Genomic DNA, 24,628 nt, shown 5'->3' with positions numbered 1-24,628 from the left:
CAAAAGTTTGGATGTGATTGAGAATGTTTTTTATTCGGTCACGCAAAATCTATTAGACGCACAGATCTAAAAACATTACAATGAAGGTTCATATATCTGTGATTGATTACACGCTGTAATGTTTTTATATCTGTGATTACACCACATGTTTTTATATCTGTAGATTACTTTTATTCTTTTAAATTCTGACGGACGAATAAGCTGTGTTTAGCTCAATGATTAATCTCTATCTGAAAATCGCATAGTGTAAATAAAGCTTTTTTTCAATCTGTCAACATATTGTCAAGTGTCAACTCCCGACTTAGGTAGTTCTTTTAGTTCACTCAATCATACGCTGACATGACGTGTGTTCTGTTCTCGGATTTCCATAGAGTTTATAAACTATTTGTGTTCCTATCATGGAATAAGTATTTCGTCGGTGTACCTACTAATTCCATTCCACTTTCTAAATCCATGGCTCCTATTCAATACAACTCGCTCGCAATGTGATCTTTTTCGACATATCCCATAAACTACATATGTATTAGTAAAATACTCCTCTTGTTACGTCGGGGGTTAACAAAATCACAATATAAAAAAACATTATCTGTGAACACATGTATTAGTTGATCTTCTAGAGGTTTGTTTTATGTCGTAGTCTAATGTCTACATTACAATTCAGTTTCTTCAAATAAAAAAAACTAAAACTTACAAAAATCCATAACGTGTGAATCGGAAGAAAATTTAAGAGAAAAATAAAAATACGAATATGTACAAAATATGTTATTTATCTTCTACCTTATCATATACCAAATTCAGGGTTTGATCGATTATAGACCAACTGACTAGGTTATATAACTAACTGACTGCATCACTAGTTAAGACGCCTGGCAAAACGTTCACCACCAAACTATTAAAATTCGTGCGCCAAATGTCACATTTTTGCAGTCTAGTAAACCGCGGTCTAGTAGTAGTAGATCCATTATCTAAGGTTTTGTTCATTATTTATTTTGTCGTTCATTCAGTCACTTCATTTCGATTTTTACTTGAACTCGAAAGTCTCTTTTGTGTTGTTTGATAAATTTTACTCTATTCCTAATTTTGACAAAAACATTGTATATACTTATTTGAATAGGCATCTTTTAAATATTATGCCTCCCGTAAAGGATGAGTCCATAAGAGAAGCAAATTGTTTGGAAATCATCAACATTTCCGAAAAGAGTCCCGGAAAAAATAGCGCTTTGGTAGACGTGAGAGCGTGTAATAAACCTGCTACAAAGGTAAGAATTTGCAAGAAGTATGATTTATTTTGATAAGCAGTTCAATCTAATCTGAGGAGTTTCAAAAAGTAAATATTAGTAATCTATATCTAGATTATTTCGTGTGCACTGTATGCGGTTTCACAAAGCGGTAGCGGTGTTAACGTGTTCATTTTTATAGCTTTTGCATTTATTTTCGTATCAATAAATATTATATGTTATTCCATTTGTGTTGCCTTACACATGTAAAACCATCTACATTACATTATATTTCATCAAGTAAACATAAGTCAACACTGCATGTTATTTTTACTTCAAAGTAGGATACATAATTCGGCTTACATTTTAACTGTGGATGTGTGAACTCATTCATGTACTATTTTCGGAAATCTTGCTATCCATCTTCGTATTTTTCATTGCTGAAGGTTGTGGTTATTCTAATGGCATAGAATATCTATACTTTATCAACTTTGGCATTGCTAGTGAAGGAGATTGCATTTCAAATCTAGCTATTAAAATTTTACTTATGCAAGAACAGACCTAATAAATGTATCTTTTAAGTCTTGATATGTGTCCAAGTGGCAGTAATTATCTACTGGTGCTAATTGTCCTTATAAATTCTGTTACTGTATGCTTTTCATGTTATTAAATTTATTTTAATCAATGATAAATATGTGTTACTAATATGTGATTATCATGTAATAGTGAGTAACATATTGTAATACATATAGATATAATAATATTTGCTTCCGTGGGAATTTTGGAATTAAAAGAACCATATGTGCCGTCTGCCAAATTTCATAACAATCCATCCAGTAGATTTTGAATGAAAGAGTCATAAACATACGTACACACATTGAAGACTATAGGCACAGAGGGAGACCGTGAAAAATATGGTGGGATCATATTCTTTTATTAGAGTGGGGTGACAGACTTCTTTTTACAAAGGTTTATGGGAAAAGGAATATGAGGTGTTTGTCCAGCAGTGGGAAATGTTGATAAGCTAATAAATAAAATATATGCTTCAAATGAAGTAGTGTGGTTTTTACTTTTTCAAGCACATCAGCTGACAATCATCAATCTAAATGCAGCTTTTTATGTTATTTTTCATCAGAAACTAGGCATGGTCTATTAAAGTTACCAAAAGCATCCCATTAGAATGAACAAAGGAAAAATATAGGTAACTATTTTGTACATTTACAAAAAACATACAAAAATTATTATTATCATTAAAACCATTTTGGTAAGAATAAAATCTGTCTTTTATTCTTACCAAAATGGTTTTCATTACAGCGGGTTGTTTTATCCACTCAACATTTACCACTGAAATCCTATGTAAAATGTATTTAAAGGACATATATGTGTATATTAATTTCCTATAACTGGTTATGTACTTAAGTCATAATAGTAAATTAGCTTAGTGCACTATGATTAGGATTAGAGCTATTATTTTATCATAAATGATAAAATAAAATGGTTATCCAATTTAGCAATTATCTTACATATTTTAAGTAGCTTTTACCTTTTAACACATAACATTTACATTTTAAATATTGAACGTGATCACCGATGCACAGAGTTAGCTTTAATTAATACATAGTATCATTTTCCTAAGTGTTGTTTCTGCTATCTTAAATTTAAATAATTGGCTAGGTATGACTCACTAAATACCTAATAATCAACTATGAATATTAAATATAAAATAGGTTGTAAGAGATTTATTCCACAAAGGAATCTTCACACATGTTTCCAGGATATTATAGAATCCTTATAAAAATTACATTTAATTTAATTAAATGTAATTTTATTACACGCACATGCACTTTTAAAATTAGAATTCAGTTTAATTTACAGCAAAGTTTGTATTTGATTTTGTTATGAAAACTAGATGAAATTATGGTCAAAAATGAATAAACCATTTGTTTCTTCACTTGATGTTGTATAATTTGCGAGGAACATAATAATTGTTTGCATTTTAAAATCGCGATCCATGACATAAGTGCTACTTACTATCTTGGGTTGTAAAGCGGTAGTGGAGTTACGAGTACATACGTATTTTTTATTTGAAACGCTTTGCTGACCATCATGTAATGCTATCTTGGACGTGGAAGAGCGAAAGTGTTACAATATGGTTAATTTTAAATGTTTTTAGAATTGTTGTAATTTTACTTTGGTCCTCATTGTCTTAAAGATTTCTGTTTATCATTGATGGCATTATTTCCGCTAGATTAGGCACTTTCAGTAGGTACATGATTACAGAAACTAAACACGAGAAATGTTAGGAGGCTATCAAAACACTAACGAAAAAATCTAAATTGTTGCGGCACTGTATACCTACTTACTTGTGGTCTTATGTCTAAAACAAATTATTGTATCGACATCAGAATAGGCAATGCATTTGAATTTCTCTCAGCCTGCGGCGGCAACGACTTTATAACAAGTATCTTTTCACTTTTTTTTCGCTCGCGACTCAGACACGCGTCTCCACGTTGTCTCTACCGCTCTGTGATAGTCACTATATTATAATTAAAATTAAAAAAAATCTCCAATACAGTTTACATTCGTTTGTATCCTTACGCACATGTTTGTTTTTTTTCTGTTATGTTTAATGCATCCATTATGTTTATTTGCCACTTTCAGTGTTAAGTTACAGTGCGTCATGTGGTGGGCAGCTGATTCTTGTGTTATTTGTGTACATGATTATTTGTAAAATGCACAAAATTGTATAGTTTCGGAGTTCGCCTGTACCTACGTAAATTAGTGCATGCCTTCCATATTGCACCCGAATAGCGGCGAAATGACTAATACACAGGTACTTTTTTAGTATTTTTTATTTGCACATTTTTAGTTTTAGTTATTTTATAGCTTGTTATTTTTATTATTAGTTTTCGATTTGGTTAGGACTAAAAAATCTTGTATTATTTTTTATAAATAACTACATATTTAAACTGAATATGAGGCGTATTCATCTATTAGGTACTATTTCGAAATATATGTACTATTTGGCACATCACGTCCCGGATAGACGCAATTTTCATCGTATTTTAGAACATGAAAAGAAAATCCGCATATTCCTCAAACTTATTTGTTAATTCGCCCATTCCGTAGACTTTTGAGTTTCTGCGGACATTGACTATTGATTTGCTAGTTCCTCGACTAAAGTGCGATATAAAATCGATTACAACTCCACAATTAAATTCTATCAAGCGCAATTTGTCTAAATGTAGCCCAAGTATGAGATGTAATTTGAATTCATTGCGTAAGTATGATAATTGGTTCTAATTCCCGTGGCATAGTGGAGCGTAAACATTTTTATCAGGCCATGAAGTCACGTCCATTTCTCTTATGGGTCGTTGTTAATTAACTTTTTAATTAATCCACCCATAGGTCAAATCTATTTGGTGTAACTAAAATGAAAGTATTAGAAAGCACAGTGGGGTAGAAAAGCGGATATTATATGTATTAGGTATCCTTAAAAATGTTTGCCATGATCAAAAAATCAACAACACTTTGTATTTTAGAATGTGCTGTTGTTTTGTGATTTAGTAGCTCTCATTGATATATCTTCTTATGTTCTGTCAGATTTCGCGAAAAAAATTCTCGGTTCTTTTTTAGTCTTCTATTCTTCTAACAAATATTTTATAATTTTTTAATGTTTTCTAATTGATTAACAGAACTAGCGATTTCGTTCTATTATTATGTCTCTCAATGAAATCTGGTGTCAGATTTCGCGTGAAAGATTTCATTCTTTTAAAATAATTCGGTTTTTCTTCAGTAATTTAAAAAATGATTAGTCATGACGGCATTGCTATCTCGCGTGTTGAGGTGTGAACATATAAAGTAATTAGACTATAAACAATTCACAAAAAACTTGTACAGTTTTAAATCTTGGTGCTATTAGTTTAATTACTTTTTTATTGAGTACATAGTAAATGTCCTTTATTACAATTCCACCAATTAATCGTACCGGTCCTACGAGTCATATAAATCATTATGATAGATGTGTGTGACACTTTAATAGGTAGCATGTATCTTCCTTGCAATCTCATTGGCACATGACGTCATTTTGATTGAATTGATATAAAGTTTGGCATCAATAAAATCGATTGCTATCTTGCTTGTTGGAAGTTATGTAGCTAACAGTATTGAGTTTGTTACGGTACATCCATTTATTACTTTGATATTATATTGTAACGCACCACCGCCCATTTCTCTTGAAATATACCTACTCGAATTTGTTTATGTTTAGTTTTTAGTTTCCTAAAACCCTTTTATAATAGTATAGATACAGTATAGTAGTTAGATACAGTATTAGATGGTTAACTATTAAAATTTAACCTATTTTATCGCTAATTATTACATTAATTGCTTTTATACCTATCCAACTATTAAAACATAGGTAAACATATTGAATCATAAACAAAAATTGTTCGACCACGCGAAGGAAGCGGGCATCATTTAGTTAAAACATGAATAAGAAACATATTTGTTAAAATGTTTTTTTTTAAGTCAACATACTGAATATAACTAACAGTATTTTAGACATTCACCAAATTCGTTCTTAGTGTTTTTCAAATGACTTATTCATGAAAACATCATTACCGAACCATGAATTTTCAGGTGTGGTTCCGCGGTGTGAGGAGTTCCAAATTCCGCCATGTTTACGGGGTGTCATTCAAACGGGAGCGGTGCTATGACAACATAAAGATTACGAGGAATGCTCACGACTCCAACTTCTGTGCTGTCAACCCTAAGTTTGTGGCCATTGTGACAGAGGTCGCCGGAGGTGGCGCCTTCTTGGTCCTGCCTTTGGATCATGTGAGTATTTTCTCAGGAATTCGTCGTAGCTTATGGACGCATGCAACACCAGGATTGTGACACGCGCGTTGACGACCCTGAATGAACATTTTCACGCCCTATTTGTACCTCACAAATTAAAAATAATTTACTTTATAAATTAATAATATTCATGATGATGTAGAAACATCATTTTCAGTCTTCGGTGATCCACAACTGGGTCCATACCTTGCTAGTGCGCAAACCTTTTGTGCTGCAGGCCTGTTATAGTGACAAACTATTGTAGTCCTAGAAATAATAGGAAAATAAATATTGCCCCAGGAATAAAGACATCGGAATTTCAAGTTTCCAAGTTTTAGCAGTTAACTTATTCGCATAAGCATACGAGTAAGGCGTAGATAAGTATCTACGCCAAACATACTCCTGCAACAAATTTTGCCGTATTCAATGGGTTTTTTGTTAAAAACAATTCAAAACTATGGACTTTAATCCTAGTTTCTTAAACTTTTAACTTACTAATGAGGTATTATGGGTGCAAAAGAAATTTCGAACATTTTCTTTTATTGTAAAAAAAAGAAATTTCAACACGTACAGATACCTACACGACACACAACAAACTATTAGTTCCAAAAACATAAAACTGTTTCGAACATAGGTCTGTGCTTCGCAACTTTCGCCATGAACATTACAAATAGTCGGCCTTCCGTTTTTTTGGTCGTTATTTTAATGACAGTGCCAGAAGTGAAACCCACTTTGCTAGTTAAAGAAGAAGAAGAAAAATTGATCTGATTCCTATTATTTTGCTCCTAATGTAAAAGGAACGCGATAGTGAATAAAACCTATAAACATGTTTACAACAATTAGGTACATAACAGAAACTATATAAACAGGTGGACATAAAGTGGGTATTTTATAATTATAACTAGCGGCACGCCTCGGCTTCGCTCGGGTAAAACCATACACCTAAATCTTCACTTTGAATCACTCTTTTTATTAAAAAACCCGTATCAAAATCCGTTGCGTAGTTTTGAAGATTGAAGTATATATATATACATAGGCACAGACAGATAGCGGTAAGCAACTTTGTTTTATGCTATTTAGCGATATTGAGCTATAGCTCAATTGGTTATAACCAATTCAAACAATTTTTACATTGTGAAACTGAATCTTACGAAAAATGTACTCCTTAATACGTGTGATTTCGTTAGCTGATCGGAATATTAAAATGACAAATCTTATTAGAAATATTCTTTAAAACAATCTAAAAAAAAGTAGTACGAGAATATTTTATGATTTGCACTAGCGATATTTTATTAAACAAGTCAAACCACTATTACGATAATGATGTAATTTTCTGAGCATAATTCAAGGTTGCAAGGTGAATGAGCTCATCATAACACAGTTAATAGTCAATAGCCATAGATTATAGTGGTCGTGGTGCATGCCATAAACATAACCATCGACAAACATTAAACATATTAAAATAGTAAATCGTAAAGTATTCATTAAAAGAACATAACGTTCTATAATAACATTGATGCGATTCTGATTTCATTTATTAGCCTGTTTACTCTGTCATCTTGTAGTTACATCACTTTTTATGTAGGCAAATAGGCTTTAGAAATAATCTTTGTGCCTTTGTGTGAATTTGAAATCGTTTTGCAATAGTTTTCAAATTAAATGATGATTATATTGAAAATATTGTTTTATTTTTTAATGACAAATTAACTTTTCCTCCTTATTTTATTATTCGATAGAAATTATTGATACACCTACTTACTGATTTTTTAACAAATTTACACTTCACATGGCAATAGTAAATTTATTATTCAAAATTTTATCTCTTGTCCTTTTTCATAAAATAATATATTTAAGTGTTGTCATTAAGCAATATTTATTTGCATCAAAAGGGCTCATTGTTTGTAAATCTTGACCTTCACATACTTGTCACTCATAGTGAATAGCTACTTAAACATAAAGTCAGTTTCACACAAGATCTCGAAGCAGTCAGCGAATTTTAACTTCTTGAAAAAAATATTAGTCCCTCCTTATCTTACGGTAGTTCAAAAGTCCCAAAAAATAATTAAATATCTAGCATATATTGTATTTTAAATAGGATTTTATTAGTTACCTTGAACGTAATTATATGCCACCCGAGTCTATCTCTTTGAATCGGGCCTTATGTTGCATTTTCGTTTGATCGCTAATGAATGCGAATCCAACATCAAAAAATAGTCATAATTGTTAGCAAATTGCGTGAGAAGCGACGCAACGTAACATTGTTATATTTTGAGCTACTAAGTAACGGTTCTTAATGGGCCTAATCGCCTGATCTGAATTGCGAAATGACTGTCTACCCATTGACGTAGAATTAAAAAGAAATTAATTTACTACTTATTTAACTCATGTGAATTGTCATCATGAAAATTTTATGGCTTTATCATCATTTTATAGCTCCGTCTGCGGTAGGCTATGTTTGATCTCTAATTTCATCATAATCGGTCCTGTTTTAGCCGTGAAAATGTGACAAGAGATACAGACAGGCCATATGGTATTAGCATGGATTAGATTGAAACGTAGTTTAACCACACATGATATCTTTTATTCCGAAATCTCTACAAGAGCGCAACTCCCGGGGCGCGTCATCTGCACTTTTAATTATTCAGGATGTACAGCTACGTCCAAGAATTACGAGACATTGCAGTTTCGTCTCAGCTTTCTCATTTGTGTCCGTGGTCCTGCGGCAGAATGTATGTACACGATCCAGAATAGAATATAGATTGGTTACCAAGTTGTGACAGAATGTACTTTAACTCGTAAGTGCCCGGAAAGTGTGGGTGGACGGCGAGTAGGAATTCAACGTATGTTTTATGAATTTATATTTGACTGTTGTCTTTGTTTTAAAATTGGTCGAAATAAACAATTATAAAGTCGACACTTTAAATGCCATTAATTTGGAATTGTTTGCACTTCAAAATGTGGGACTATTTGTGGTTATGTCAAATCAAAAAATTGGACTTCAAGTTTCGCGACTGTTGCTCTGTCTAGCACGTAAGAGATGTATGTATGTCAGTTCCCAGACTACTATTAGCCTTTAGAAACGAATGCTAATGGTTTGCTATATTGTCCCAACAAGACTTTTTCATTATTTATTTTTGTTTCAGACTGGACGGCTAGACTTCAACGCAAGCCGTGTGACTGGCCACAAAGGCCCGGTCCTCGATATCAAGTGGAATCCGTTCAACGATAACATCATCGCATCATGTTCCGATGACTGCACGGTAATTTAGTTTTGTGCCAATTTTTTCATTGCGTTCTTTTTTCAAATCCCAGCAATTTGCTAGTGGAAATCACCTATTAGCTTGGGATGTTCCGTTTCATCAATCTGACTGTTTTTATTCATATGAAAGTGTAGATTTAAACGTTAAGTATATGTATGTAGACTTATTTCCTGGGTATCGATTCTGCTAGTCATATCTTCTTTCAATGATGTTTTGATAAATATTTAGTAACAGAGGGACAATTGACAGATGGAGATATATCATTATCAACACGCTACGTTTTCCTAGGAATATGTATAGGCTTAATTTGGTACCAAAATACCCCGACTGATACAAAATAACCTGACTTCGTTTGACATAATATTTATGCAATGACTCAGTTAATGCATAAAGAGGTGACCGATACCACTATCTATTTATTAATTGTTTTGCATATCGTTATCGTGTCTACGTTTCCATTGTTTACTGGTTTGAAGTGCAGTCAAGCTTTTGTCAGGATCCATAGCAGTTGTCAATTGACGCACATCAATAGAATAATGATTTACTAGACATCATTGACATAATGATCTAAATTCTCTAGCCTCGATTCAATAGGACCATTGTCGATGACGATGATTTTTAAGCGTATTAAGTCAACTTTTGTCGTGAATGAAAAAAGTCGAAGCATTAAATTAGAAATTAGACCTTCACAAGCACTTTTCGCGTCATATTTTCAAATATATAATATTTCTGAAAGATAGAAATAGAGGACACAATACGGCGGGACTGCATCCAAAATTTCTTTGAAATATTTTTTATCTGTCTAATCGAACTACCATTATGCCTAGACTTTTGTCAAAATAGCGCATCATTTCGTTCATTTGGTTTTTAAGCTTGATGTTTTTTTTTTTCACGTTAAAGGAGTCAAATGAGAATTTTATTATTACTTATTTCCTGAAGTTCATTACGCCATGTTAGATAATTGTCAAGCTCGTTGGCCTAATTCTTGGATCGTTAAAACGAAGCGCCGTTATTCAATCTTGGTTTACGACCACCTAGGGGACCTAGTTAGAATAACTGTTGTGACTTCATCATCACTCGCTCGCCAAGCTTGGAATGTTGCGAGCCGAATTATGTTTTCGTTCGGCTAAACAACATAATGTAAAATGAGATGTTTTTAACAACCATAGCGAGCGACAGCGATCAGCGTGGACACGTACTTGTTAAATTCTGTCTAAATATCCATTCCGAAAAGAAGAATAATTTCTATTGAGACAATCACTTTGCCTTTTTTAATATTTGTAATGTTAAATACGTCAGTAAAATATTATAATTGTACTAATTTGAACACATCAGAGGTAAAACATTAGAAATTGTTTATATTTTCTATATATTTATTGTTTTAATCCGAACTTTGTTGTTTCTGTTTGAAAGTTTAGATGTTTTTGTTATTCATTCAAAATTGACTGAATTGATTTGAAACACAAATATGATATGACTTGGAATAGCTCGCGGTTTACTTTTTTGGCCCAAATTTTTGGAGAGCAGCTAGAAATATATCGCTCATGAAATGAAATTGGACATATTACAGGTGAAACTATGGCATATACCGGACGGTGGACTCTCCATGCACCTGACCGATTGGTTGGTGGAACTCCACGGTCACAAGCGAAGAGTGGCGTATATTGAATGGCATCCCACTGCCGAAAACATACTGCTCAGTGCCGGCTTCGATTACCTGGTGAGTGATAACGTGACTTATTATCACAGGGATAAGGCTCAGTTTTATGCAGTACTTTTCTTTCGCAAAATGCATCGTATCACATTATTGTCACTTTCGCTAAACTACATTTTCGCAAAATGTTATTTTTTTAAGTGACATGAGAAACGATCAAAATTTTCACTATGACATTTTGCATTAAGACCGTTCAGAATTATTCTAAATTATCTTTTTTATTTGACCTTTTATTATGGTCTATTACATCATTCGTATTAGTATCCTTTTGACTACTGACTGATCAAAAAAGTGAAAGTTAAAAATGTATTGTATGGGTTTAATGATGCTTGGCTCAAATCATCTGTAATATGATTATTTAGTGATAATATTGGATTACTTGCACGTTTGTAATTACGCAATGGCGGCAGCGGAAGATTAAATTTTAGCATCGTGTGAAAGGAAGCCTTCGATCGACTAGTCAACACCGTGTTGGATAACAATGATGAGTTTAACTTGTTATTAATTTTTTGTCCATCATTTCCACAATAAACTCAGTTTTTCTACTGAATCTAAAGTCAAAGATTGTTTTGTGGGCAAAATAAAGTTTGTTATGTTAATGTTGGGTATGTTACAGCTAAAAAGTTAAAGTTTTAAAGTGGCCATTCTAGCACACTTACCGAAATGACACATGAATGACAAACCTAGCAGTGTCTACCCTAGGTTTGTCATTCAGTCATCCTGAATATGATATATGCTGTAGACTGCTGAGTGTAGTAGACTACACTCAGCAATCATATTCAGGATGCTATGAAATATTTTTTAAATATAATTTCAGTTATACAAATCCTTTATTACATCGCCCTACAACAATCGACCTATTTCCCTGTTCTCATACAGTTTCGATCAAACGGTTATAAGCACACACGCGGCACGCGAAACGCAACGCAAAATGGTTTCGTTTGTATTTGACAGACGCGTTGCGTGCGCCTACATAATTGAGAACGATGCAATGTTAATTTTAATGGAGTTCATACCGTGACGATGCCCGCTTTATAATGCTAAATTATTTTCATAATTGTTATAAAAAAATAAAATGCCTGTATGTGATGACGTATTTGTACATGCTGGACTGGAAGCGAAGAAATGTAAAAGTCAATCAAAGTAACTACTACAATAGTTGATTAGGAATTGTTCTCAATACCGATGGGCTAGGAATCTGTTACTGTTTTTTAATTTCAATTCTATTAATCTGACCTTTTTCTGTTTTCTGTTTGGATGTTTATGTATATATGTAGGTATTTGTTATGAAATATAGTATCGTTGAGTTAGTATCCTATAACACAAGTCTCAAACTTACTTTGGCACTAGCTCAATCTGTGTGATTTGTCCTAATATATTTATTTAATTACACATAAAATATGGCTTTTGAGTTTCCTGACTCCTGGATTTGTTTACCCCGTAAGATAATAAGACAACTGTATCGTATACGCATGTAATTTTTGGAGACCGATGTCTTGATTTCGTGTATAAAACATTTTTATTTATCCATAACTAAAACTAGTTGATAATATTTTTCAGATTTTCGTATGGGACGTCGGCAAAGGCGAAGCGGTCAAGGTGATTGACTGTCACAGTGACGTCATATACTGCATGTCCTTCAACCGGGATGGCTCACTCTTGGCCACCACTTGCAAAGACAAAAAGCTCAGAGTCATCGAGCCGAGGAGGGGGATCGTACTCTCTGTAAGTGGAACTTTGTTATAAGTTATTGGTTAAAAAAAAAGAAAAAAAATAAGTTGTCATAATATTATATTTGCCGGCCCTATGTAAAACATCGAAATTATTGAAAATGCCATGCAAAGTGTCGGTCTGATACGAGGGCTGCTATTTATGTATCCGGAACTGGCCAATAATTCTAGAATATTTAAAAAGTAATTACAACATTTGAAAATAGAACTCTTCGGCTAGAGAATAAATATTTTTCATGTCCCTGTCATTTGTTTTTTTCAATTGGCGCCAATTTTGAAAATAGATTGTCTTCATTGCCATGGATTTAACTCGTGAACATTTTCGCGCGATGATTTATTATGATTTTCAGCGTGGATTAACTCAAAAACAGTGCATCGAACAACTGATTTTAACTTTTGGAGATGAAGCACCATCGAAAACCACTGTGTATTATTGGTTTAAGGAATTTCAACGTGGACGGTCTATGCTCACGGATGAAATTAAGGAGGGTCGTCCTAAATCGGTAGTGGTACAACAAAATATTGATGCTGTGCGACAATTAGTAATGCAAGATCGTCATGTTACATACCGCGAGATAGAGGCGTCTCTGGGCATTAGTATGACGAGTATACACGCGATATTACACGAACATTTAATTGTTAAAAAAATTTGTTCGCGTTAGATTCCGCACAACTTGAGCGTAGATCAAAAACAGGCTCGTGTCGACTGGTGTAAGAAAATGATAAAAAAATACAACCGTGGCACGTCAAAAGCTGTTTATAATATCTACACAGGTGACGAAACCTGGATCTATGCTTATGACCCTGAAACTAAACAGCAGTCAACGGTGTGGGTCTTTCAAGATGAACCGAATCCAACAAAAGTTGTTCGTGCGAGAAGCACTTTAAAGCAAATGGTCGCTTGTTTTTTTGGTATCAACGGACATGTAGCTACAGTGCCACTAGAGAATAGTAGGACGGTTAATTCTGAATGGTACACCACCATTTGTTTGCCAGAAGTCTTTGAAAAAATACGAAAGAACAACCCACAACGCAGAATCATACTTCATCACGACAATGCTAGCTGCCACAAGTCGGCTGAAACAAATAATTTTTTGGAGGGTCAAAAGATTGAATTGACGGGTCATCCGCCGTACAGCCCCGACCTGGCACCCAATGATTTTTATTTATTTCCAAACATTAAAAATAAATTACGTGGTCAACGTTTTTCGAGCCGCGAAGAGGCCGTTGATGCGTTCAAAACACACGTTTTGGACATACCTCAATCAGAATGGAAAAAGTGCTTTGAAAATTGGTTTCATCGTATGCAGAAGTGCATAGATCATCGCGGAGAATACTTCGAGAAACAATAAAACCATATGTAATAATATATGTTTGTTTAATTTTGTTATTCCGGATACATAAATAGCAGCCTATGTAGCATTAGATGTTTTGCCAATTTGACGCTTTAAATTTTAATTATTTTCACAGAACAATTACATTATTATTTCAAATTTTTACACACACTATTCTCAGAATTTGTGATCATAATCAGCCATTTTATAGCCACTGCTGGGTCACTGGCCTTCCCTATGGATGAATAAGGGTGGGTGAACCACGCGGGCACTTGCGAATTGGCGACTTCAGTACGTGATATATATATTTTATTAATGTTTTTTTTTTCTTATTTCCAGGAAGGCCCCTGTCACTTGGGCACCAAAGCGTCCAAATGCACATTCCTCGGCAGCCAGGGGAAAGTGTTGACTACTGGCTTCTCGAGATACAGCGACCGACAATACGCGGTGTGGGACCAACACGACTTGTCTAAGCCGCTCGTGTGTGAAACCATCGATAGTTCCTCCGGAGTCGTGTTCCCGTATTATGACTATGACACTAACATGGTATGTACGCTGGCGAAGCAATGTAAACCACGTCACCATATCTGGAAAACATATAGAAGAGCCATCTTGTGCACTTCTTTTAACCTAAACCTTGCTCCCGTAAAACCGTCCAGTAGTTTTTGAGTTTATATCTCACTAGCTTTTGTCCGCGGTTTCAAGAGAGGTAACAAACAAACTTACTTTCGTATTTATGATATAGGACTTCTTTTTATAATGTGTCCTTATACTGTGTTATGAATGGCCCTTGTGTTGCAGGTATACCTTGCAGGCAAGGGTGACGGCAATATCCGCTACTACGAGGTGGTGGACGAGCCTCCGTACGTGCATTTCCTCAACCAGTTCCTGTCCGGAAACCCACAGGTCGGTCACGAGTTTTTCCATATATTTCCTCCTCTTTTATACTGCGAATCACTGAAGTTTGTGCGAAGGCTGGGAAATTTATTTCCCCACTGGTGTGAAGGTGGGTAAATAAAAATATCTTTATTTATTTTTCAGTCAGATATGATAAAAATAGTCCATATCCACATTATTTTATCATTTATCTTAAATTATTAATTTTATTTATGTGGAGGTCAGCCTTCCTGCTGATCTCTGCTCTCGTCTATAAGCTGCAAGACTTTGTTTGAGCTCCCTCTCATCCTCCGCATAACACGTTGAACGAGTCCTGAAAAATTTATCAATAATGCATGCATTGATCAACAAATTTTTAACAATGTTGACGGTAACACGTGAAATTTGAACGGAAATGAAAAGTTGAATTGTGGGTTCAATTCTTATCAAAATTATTTAATATGTGTGACACGTGATTTTTTCATGTCATTATTCAAAAATATTTTAAAAGTATGCGTATAACATAATTATTTAAATATTTCAGAGAGGTCTCGGGTTCATGCCGAAGCGTGGAGTGAACACCAGCATCTGCGAAGTGTTCCGCTTCTACAAGCTGCACACCTCGCGAGGTCTCTGCGAACCCATCTCTATGATCGTGCCCAGGAAATCCGACTGCTTCCAGGTGACACATTCTTTTTAGGGTTAATACTAGTTTATACAATTTCGAACGCAACCAAGGAAAATGCAGAGATGAGAGTAGATTGTCTAATATCATAAATCGATCCTTTTAAATCGAGGGCGTCCATCCTCGATTATGATTTACGCTTTGTATGAAATGTCGATTGAGGTATGCATTTTTCATTTCAATTACGAGGAAATTAACAATAATGCTATAAAAGCATTCTAATATTCGAATAATCCAACAAGAGAGTAATATTCTATTTAAGAGTAAGTCCTATTTAAGAATTGTTTGTATTTAATAATGTGATTATATTAAATACTTTTAAGTACAATAACTACAAATATTATTACAAAAGTGAGCGCATATCGATCTCTGTTAAATTGTAAGTGGAAATGAGACACATACAATTCAAAATATCGAAAATGCGCCTGCGGTATTGTCTCGAAATGGAACGAATTTGAAAATCCTGAACCACCGTTCGGTAGTAAAGTTTTAAATGTTTTTTTTTCGAAAATCTTTGAGTGTGAGTCGTATTAGTTGTGTGTTAAGAGTAATGTGTAATGTTGCGTGCGTCAGGAGGACCTGTACCCGGACACAGCGGCGCCCGCGGCCGCGCTGGCCGCGCGCGCCTGGCTCGCCGGCGCCAGCGCCGCGCCGCTGCTCATCAGCTTGAGGACTGGTACTGTGTGCATCACCACACCACCACACCACCACACCACACCACCACACCACACCACACCACCACACCACCACACCACCACACCACACCACCACACCACCACACCACCACACCACACCACACCACCACACCACCACACCACCACACCACACCACACCACCACACCACCACACCACACCACCACACCACCACACCACACCACACCACCACACCACCACACCACCACACCACACCACACCACCACACCACACCACCACACCACCACACCACCACACCACACCACCACACCACCACACCACACCACCACACCACACCACACCACCACACCACCACACCACCACACCACACCACACCACCACACCACCACACCACACCACCACACCACCACACCACCACACCACCACACCACACCACACCACCACACCACCACACCACCACACCACACCACACCACCACACCACACCACCACACCACCACACCACCACACCACCACACCACACCACCACACCACACCACACCACCACACCACCACACCACCACACCACCACACCACACCACACCACACCACCACACCACCACACCACCACACCACCACACCACACCACACCACCACACCACACCACCACACCACCACACCACACCACACCACCACACCACCACACCACCACACCACCACACCACACCACACCACACCACCACACCACACCACACCACCACACCACCACACCACCACACCACACCACACCACACCACCACACCACACCACCACACCACCACACCACCACACCACACCACCACACCACACCACCACACCACCACACCACCACACCACCACACCACCACACCACACCACACCACCACACCACCACACCACACCACCACACCACCACACCACCACACCACCACACCACACCACACCACCACACCACACCACCACACCACCACACCACAACACACCACCACACCACACCACCACACCACCACACCACCACACCACCACACCACACCACCACACCACACCACCACACCACACCACCACACCACACCACCACACCACACCACACCACCACACCACCACACCACACCACACCACCACACACCACCACACCACACCACCACACCACCACACCACACCACACCACACCACCACACCACCACACCACACCACCACACCACACCACCACACCACCACACCACCACACCACACCACCACACCACACCACCACACCACACCACCACACCACACCACCACACCACACCACCACACCACCACACCACACCACCACACCACCACACCACACCACACCACCACATCGACCTACACGTGCATAGCGACACATCAAACTCAAATGAAGAATATTTTTATTTATTTTCTATGGAAGGCCAACAGCCATACTTACGTTGTAGATACAAAATTAGATTCAATTCACCCATTTATAAGTGATTTGATAGCGACTATATATTATCACGAAACGGTTCGGTATACATTGCTGGTTTTTCATTGCGGTGAATAGAAGCTCTCATACAAACTACGCGACGTTTATTCATTCGCATCATTATGTCTCGAGTTCGACGATAGCGTATTACGAATCACGTAATGGATATTAGAAGGAATCTTAAAAACAGAGTGAGAGGACAAATTTGTTTTACACTATGGTGATAATGGATCGAATAAAACTTCAGGTGTGACGATATCGACGCACAAGCCGCGCACGAGCAACGCGGAGACGCCAGCGCTGCAGCCGCAGGACGCCAACAACCGCAAGAAGTTCGCCTTCCTCTCGCGCGAGACCACGCCCGACTACCGCCCGCTGGCCACGTGGCACCACGACAACCACGACAACGACAACACCGCGGTGGCGGTCACGGTGAGCGCTATCCCAACTCATATTATAAATGAGAAAGTAAGTTTGTTTGTCACCTCAAAATTCAAGAAATGCAAAATTTCAAAAAATTCAAATTTTCAAGAAGATTGGGTAGATACAGCGCTATCTATCAATCTTATTGAAATTTTGCATACATAACTATCATACCGAAAAATTAAAGACTATTCATCCATAAATCCATAATAAATGTTATTAATAACTAGTCTTTGCCCGCGTTAACTTCCCACGGCAATAGTTATTTTTCCTGGATGATGGTATATATCCTTATCCATACTTCGAACAACATGTTATAGGTGGCGCTATATGCACATTTTATAACTTTGCAATAAAAACACTAAAATGGCGCTGTATTTTAATGCGCTATGGATACTTTCGTAGCTCTATTCTATCCTTGACATGTAACTCTGATTTAAGATTACACTATTAAACCTGTATTGTTAAAAATAATTATTATACAATTGCAAAATTTATCTTCACATAATGAAACTAAAGCAATAATTAACAAATTACCACAATTACAGATCCCAATAACAGAGAAATCTCAGAAGACGAACGCGAATCAAAACACGAAATTCCATCAGCTGCAGAAAATGTTCGGAAAACAGAGCGGCGACGCGGAGCCCGTGCCTCTCTACAAGCAGATCAATCAAGGGGATGTTTTCAGCACTGAACATGAGGTAAATGTGGCCTCAATTCAGTTAAATTTTAAAAATATTATTAGGTATTTATTTGGCAAATGGGTAACCGTTTTATTTTATTCCTCACTCTTTCATCTAAGCATTCCTCGTTACTTCGTCAGACCAGGGTCTGCTTTCTTATTTTTTTATTTCTCCACGTCATGCGTTTAAAATAGCAAAGTCCAAGCATTTGTTCAGACTTCCGCAGGTACTTTTTCATAATGATTCCACTGGAATAGCACTATCTATTGTAGTGTAAACTGTAAAAAATTTTTTTGTAAGAAACAATAATGGTAAGCCGATCTGGCATGATAGGGACCAACACTGTTCAAATGAGTTTCTTTCGGCATTTCTTCTCAGCAGTGGTCGTTCCGAAATGCCAGTAGTTTCTAGCTTGTGAGAAATAACTATAAATTTAAAGATTGACGAGAAAAAGTGCCTGTGAAGGTCTAATTTCTGAATAAATGATTTGAATTTGAATTTGAATTTTGTACAAAAATCCCTCTGATAGGTTTTATTTAGCGATAGGACTTTTTGAAATTTGCGAGGATATCACTTCAAAAACCTAAAAAACTACTGACAAATTCTTCTCTTCAATTCTGGGCCTATAAAGTAATATTAATTATGTAACTTTAGACAGTTCAAAATATTTTGTAAGACGTTACAAGTTTGTCGTCCAATTTTATTTCTACATCGTATAACAATTGCAGCTGCGGCTAGCGTTCAACCGGCAAGGGGAAGAGCTGCGCGTCGTGAAGCGGCAGCTGAGCAACAGCCAGCAGCGCGTGCGAGAGCTGGAGCAGCTTGTGGCGGCGCTGCAGGCGCGACAGTGAGACCTGCGACACTCACTGCAAGGCGAACAAACACCAGGACAAACTATCGCAGACCAGCAGGCCTAAACTTTACATCTTCTAGGATTATTTTACATATTCCACACTATCGCAGACCAGCGGGCCTACCATCAACTTTTATGGAACGATTAAAATGCGGCGCAATTGAATTAAGGAAACTGAAATCGCATTGGTATTAAAAATTGATTTGAAAATCAATTTAGGTACTAATGAATAGATGAGGGTAAGGGTTCGCCCATATTGACGGACTTGGCATATATTGCTGGTTTTTTATTGCGGTAAGCACTCATACTAGCTACGATGATGAACATTGTTGTTTCCTGATTGATATACGATACGCAGTGTGTTTGCGCGCGAATATTCGCTTTGGCGCTAAAAGGCAGCCTTGCAAGGCTTTGTGACGTCATAACTTTGCTTTTGTGATTCAGTAGATTTAAGATTTTAACATACATCATCTCGAAACTGCATTATAACATAAGTATCTATACACAGTTTTCTGTGTATCACAATCACACAGTTTTTGTTTGGCAGTTAAAGATGTCACGTCATTGCCATTTATTTGAGGAACTACATACATCACAATGACTATTTTTTTTTAATATTAAGTTTCTACAAAGTTGACTGTAATGATTTAATCAGAAATGTAATATGTTGTAATTCCCACCAATACCATATTTTTTTTCAAGAGCAGATATTCTAATATGTGTCATTTATACAATTTCGATGAAATTGTAGCATTTTTGTTACACGCATTAATGTATTTTATTATTATTTTGATCTGATTTCTAATTTATCAGTGGGATTTATAACTGTATTCTTGGCAATAAGGATTCACTTTTCGGCAGCTTCTTTGAATAAAAAATACTAAAAAATTGCTTGATATATGTATATTAAAAAATAATAATTACAGAAAATCATTTAGGTCTTGGCGTTTGAAAGAGAAAATTTTGTTACGGGAAATTCTCATTATATTTTGGATTGTGGAACTTGAATGTAAATCAACTCTATTGATATAGCCATATAGAGGCTATCTTACATACATATGTTTAGCAGTCAGATAATATTTCGGGTGAATGCTCAATTAATACAAAATATAAGCTTTTCATGAAAGAACAGTATTAAATCGAATAATGGGATCAAAATTAGACATTCCGAAAGATGATTTAGGGCATTTAGCGAGTTGCCAAAAATTGGTTTATATATTATATAAAAAATATTTTAAAAGGCTTAGTAGTCGACAGGCCTAGTTATTCTGTGTAGCTATTTTAGAAATTGCTTTCTTGGCAAGCTTGTGATAAACCCATGACATATTTTTTCGGTCACAAATGTTTTCTTACAGATATGTTTTATATCTTATTTTTGAAATCTTGTGCAATCAAAATCAGGGTTTTGATAATCTTTATAGTTTTACGTTGTTCAGTTTGCTGACAGGCACATTATTAATGAAGCACGATTGTGAATTATATTTCCAGTTTTATGAATTTAGTTGACATCTTGTTAGTGATTATAAATAGTCTGATTTACATTATTGTGTAAACTTGTGTTACCTGTTATTATTTTATGAATTGTGTTTGTGTTTACTATTTTTATGACGAGATAAGTCTCAAATGTTTTATATGAAGCATTTACTTTTTTGTATGTTTTAGACGGTCGATGGAAGGAAATTGTACAAAAAAGTTACCTGAACTTTTTGTGTACATAATAGGGCTAAGATTTTCAGTAGCATCTAGTAAAGTTAGATCTCGGGTGCTAGAGCCTTTTCTTGACTAATAAGTATTTAACTTTTAATGGAATGTTTGCGGCGGTTTGGATTGAATCCATGCAGTTGTGCAGTAAATTAAAATCATATGACTAATTTCAGCCTATAAATTATGTCATTTATTCATAAAAATAATCACTATGCTGGAAACGAAAGTGTCGGAAGAATACATTTCAAAATTAGAATTAAAACGTTGCAACCTATCGCTGCGACCGAAAGGGTTTCGTCTCATACATGCATCTCTCTGTCGAAGCGATAGATTGTAACGCAAGATGAATTATTTTCATAAAAAATAATGTGTACATACGGCTGTGGTCATTTGGTCAAGAAGTATGTCGCATATGTAATATTTTTGACATTCCAATATCAAAGCATAATTTTAGTATGTTAAGTGAAAATGAAAGTATTATTGTGCATTAGCTGGATTATAATTATGTGGCTAAGTCGGTGTTAATATTTATTATGTATTTTTATATCATGCTTATGTAGCACAAATTTTCAATAAATGTTTGAACAGTACATAGATTTTAGTTTTTTTTTTACAATCTCCTAGATTTCTCTCTCCTAGATCCTTCTAGCTCTGCCTGCGGCAAAAAGTTTTACAGCCCTTTGGAGGGTGATTGAAAAAAATATCGCCTTAATCAATTTACAAAGTTTCACCCTAATTAATCCGACAGTTTAGCCTGCGTTTCAGGCTTTATAAAAATGGAAATCAAGTACAAAAGTATTAATATTTGAATAGTAAAAAAAAATCTAAGTGTAGAGGTAGGTATAAAAGTTTATTGTAGTTTTAATTTTGCAAGTAATTCTAATCAGTCTACAATCGTAAAAAATTGCAATGTCATTATTGTTTAATTATTACAAATGTCAAAAATTCGAAAAATGTATATGTAGTATATATAGATACTTAAAACTAAAAACCTTACAGGGCTGGACGGACAATTAATCAATCTTTTGTGATAAAAAATACTGTACATAATATACATAAAGCTGCTAAATGCAATTGAAATTGATAAAATTCAAATCTGGCCTCCAGTATTATCAAATTCGAATGTGTCCCAAAGCAGCTAATCCTATCAGGAACAAAGGTACACCCAAAGTGGAAGCTGCATTGCATCCATCAGAGCTACACGTGTAAATGCATGTTCTGTATTCAAGTTTATCACCAACTTGCTGTACATAGTTGCAATAGGTCCCAAGATCTAGGGAGGAGCAGTAGCGAACTGTACTTATTCCACCTGAAATATTAAATCACAATTAAAATTAAGTTTAAAATATCAATCAACAGCCATTTACACATCCTCACTACTGGTGCACAGAACTCCCTAATGGATGGGTAATTTAAAATAATATCAAGTAAAAACTAGGGTATGCTGCTAACCACTAACAGGAGAGGAACAAAGACTTGAGAACAAATTAGACAAAGAAATTTCTTTGTTATAAGTAAATGTCCAATAACAGTATAATGAATTCATATTAATAAAAAAATATTTCTCTTACTATATACTAAAAACATTTCTAAATCTAAGAGAGTAATAGGACTGGTACTATTGAAATTTCATATGTACAGCAACACAGACACTGCATTTAAATAAAAATAAGAATGCATGCAACCTCTTACTCACCCTCGCTCATTTCGTTTCTTGTTTGTATTAGTAAGTGCCTGGTGCAATACTGCAATAATACTCAAACACCCAGTGCCCAATATTAGTGAAACAAATTAGATTTTATTCTAATTGTGACTAATTGAGTATGCTAAAAATACTTTAATGGATTTTTAGCCTACATCCATTTCCCAGTTTCAGATACATTATATTGTGTAACATATTGTAATCAATACTTTATTATTTTTTCTTTATTATTTTAATATTAGGACAAATAAACACTAGTAAATTTATATGTAAAAGTTATATAAATACTTGCTCCTAAAGTAATGGCCTATGAAAACTACTATACATGAGTTAAAGCCCCATAAAATATTTTTAGCATGAATTATGTGCATTGTGATATCACCAAAACCTAAAATTTGTAATTTGAACCTGTTAGTTTAATGCAGTATTGTGCATTATGCACATGTTCACAGGATGTTGGAGTCAGAACACCTCCATCCAGGTTCATTAACCCGTCCCCACACTCCATTGTTGATGATGAATTGCACTGATAGCAATCTATGGCTAAACCTAGATATAATTGTTAGTGTTGGTTATTGTTAATGATGTTAGGCACACAAAGTTAATGACATTCCATATTAAATAGATAGTATTTATGGTATTGGTTTAAAGAGATATAGTTTTGGAATTATAAAAAATAAATAAACTTACATAATACTTATAATAATATATTTAATATACAATATTTATGAAAATAACATTAATTTTATACATTTTTAATCCTATCTATAATCAATATTTTAACCCTACACCCATGGTAAAACTATTTTGTTTCTACCATACTATATTATATTGTTAGTTAATTAAAAGTTATATTAAACTTTTAACAATCTGATTATTTACTAATAATTAGTTCAAAAGCATTAGATCCTAAAAATGTTATATTATAAATGCATCCAGATGCGCATATTATCAAGCCCACAATCACTGCCTAGGCCTACATGTAGCCTCAGAGGTCCCAAATATTTCTCACCTCCATTTCGCCCTACATGTTTTATACAATACTGAGCATCAGGAATATTGGAGCAGTTAACTGGCATCAATTCTGTATTGCTATCCAAGAACTCGTTGCATTCAAAAGGGTTGTCAGAATCGCTCCCGGAACATTGATAACAGTTTATCGAATCAACTATAGAAAAATAATAATATGAAAGACAAATTTATCAAAAAGAATTAATAATTTTAAAGAATTAGTAATTTTAGCTAAATACATATTGGGTTCTCTTACCAAACTTCAATGTGCTTAGAGTAACGATAACGTGTAGTACTAAAATGTAAGAAGACCTCATTATTACTATCACTTTATTTGCTAATAACAGAAAAACAGTTATTCCAATGGAAAATACGCGTATAATAAAAAACAATTACAAAACTGTATGTAACGTAGGTATGTACTAAAACGATCAATATACCTAACGCCCAACCCAACCAAAACTATTTATTTTACCGTATTG

General features: G+C 35.4%; 2 protein-coding genes across 3 annotated transcripts; one reads left to right on the top strand and one right to left on the bottom strand.

Annotated features, from left to right (window-relative positions):
- Positions 1–943: 943 nt before the first annotated feature.
- LOC128671123 (coronin-2B-like) lies at positions 944–22,023 on the top strand. Of its 2 annotated transcripts, XM_053747321.1 has the most exons (13): positions 1,119–1,259; positions 3,879–4,050; positions 5,859–6,056; positions 9,200–9,316; positions 10,887–11,036; positions 12,591–12,755; positions 14,434–14,640; positions 14,896–15,000; positions 15,515–15,652; positions 16,229–16,331; positions 18,015–18,199; positions 18,739–18,894; positions 19,605–22,023. In XM_053747321.1, the coding sequence occupies exons 2-13, from the start codon at positions 4,003–4,005 to the stop codon at positions 19,725–19,727; spliced, it is 1,695 nt and encodes a 564-aa protein (XP_053603296.1). In that variant the 5' UTR covers positions 1,119–1,259; positions 3,879–4,002; the 3' UTR covers positions 19,728–22,023. The 2 variants fall into 2 exon arrangements, with proteins under 2 accessions (XP_053603295.1, XP_053603296.1); XM_053747320.2 differs by lacking the exon at positions 3,879–4,050 and having other exon boundaries at positions 944–1,259.
- bou (boudin) lies at positions 21,110–24,620 on the bottom strand. The gene is made up of 4 exons (XM_053747323.1): positions 24,403–24,620; positions 24,148–24,303; positions 23,544–23,684; positions 21,110–22,742 (listed from the first exon to the last, which is right to left on the bottom strand). The coding sequence occupies exons 1-4, from the start codon at positions 24,461–24,463 to the stop codon at positions 22,546–22,548; spliced, it is 555 nt and encodes a 184-aa protein (XP_053603298.1). The 5' UTR covers positions 24,464–24,620; the 3' UTR covers positions 21,110–22,545.
- Positions 24,621–24,628: the final 8 nt, after the last annotated feature.

The sequence above is a fragment of the Plodia interpunctella genome, chromosome 7 (assembly GCF_027563975.2).
Source record: "Plodia interpunctella isolate USDA-ARS_2022_Savannah chromosome 7, ilPloInte3.2, whole genome shotgun sequence".
NCBI classification, from domain to species: domain Eukaryota; kingdom Metazoa; phylum Arthropoda; class Insecta; order Lepidoptera; family Pyralidae; genus Plodia; species Plodia interpunctella.
The sequence above is the reverse complement of the archived record's forward strand: the minus strand, read 5'-3'. Positions and strand labels throughout refer to the sequence as shown.

What these genes read in the sequence shown, in the direction of transcription:
- LOC128671123 (XM_053747320.2), top strand. Translation starts at nt 1,131, where the DNA reads ATGCCTCCCGTAAAGGATGAGTCCATAAGAGAAGCAAATTGTTTGGAA. An exon ending in GTGCCGGCTTCGATTACCTG is followed by an intron (nt 11,037 to 12,590) that starts GTGAGTGATAAC and finishes AATATTTTTCAG; the next exon opens with ATTTTCGTATGGGACGTCGG. An exon ending in GCTCATCAGCTTGAGGACTG is followed by an intron (nt 16,332 to 18,014) that starts GTACTGTGTGCA and finishes ATAAAACTTCAG; the next exon opens with GTGTGACGATATCGACGCAC.
- bou (XM_053747323.1), bottom strand. Translation starts at nt 24,463, where the DNA reads ATGAGGTCTTCTTACATTTTAGTACTACACGTTATCGTTACTCTAAGC. An exon ending in ACATGTAGGGCGAAATGGAG is followed by an intron (nt 23,685 to 24,147) that starts GTGAGAAATATT and finishes AATTATATCTAG; the next exon opens with GTTTAGCCATAGATTGCTAT. An exon ending in ATACTGCATTAAACTAACAG is followed by an intron (nt 22,743 to 23,543) that starts GTTCAAATTACA and finishes TTAATATTTCAG; the next exon opens with GTGGAATAAGTACAGTTCGC.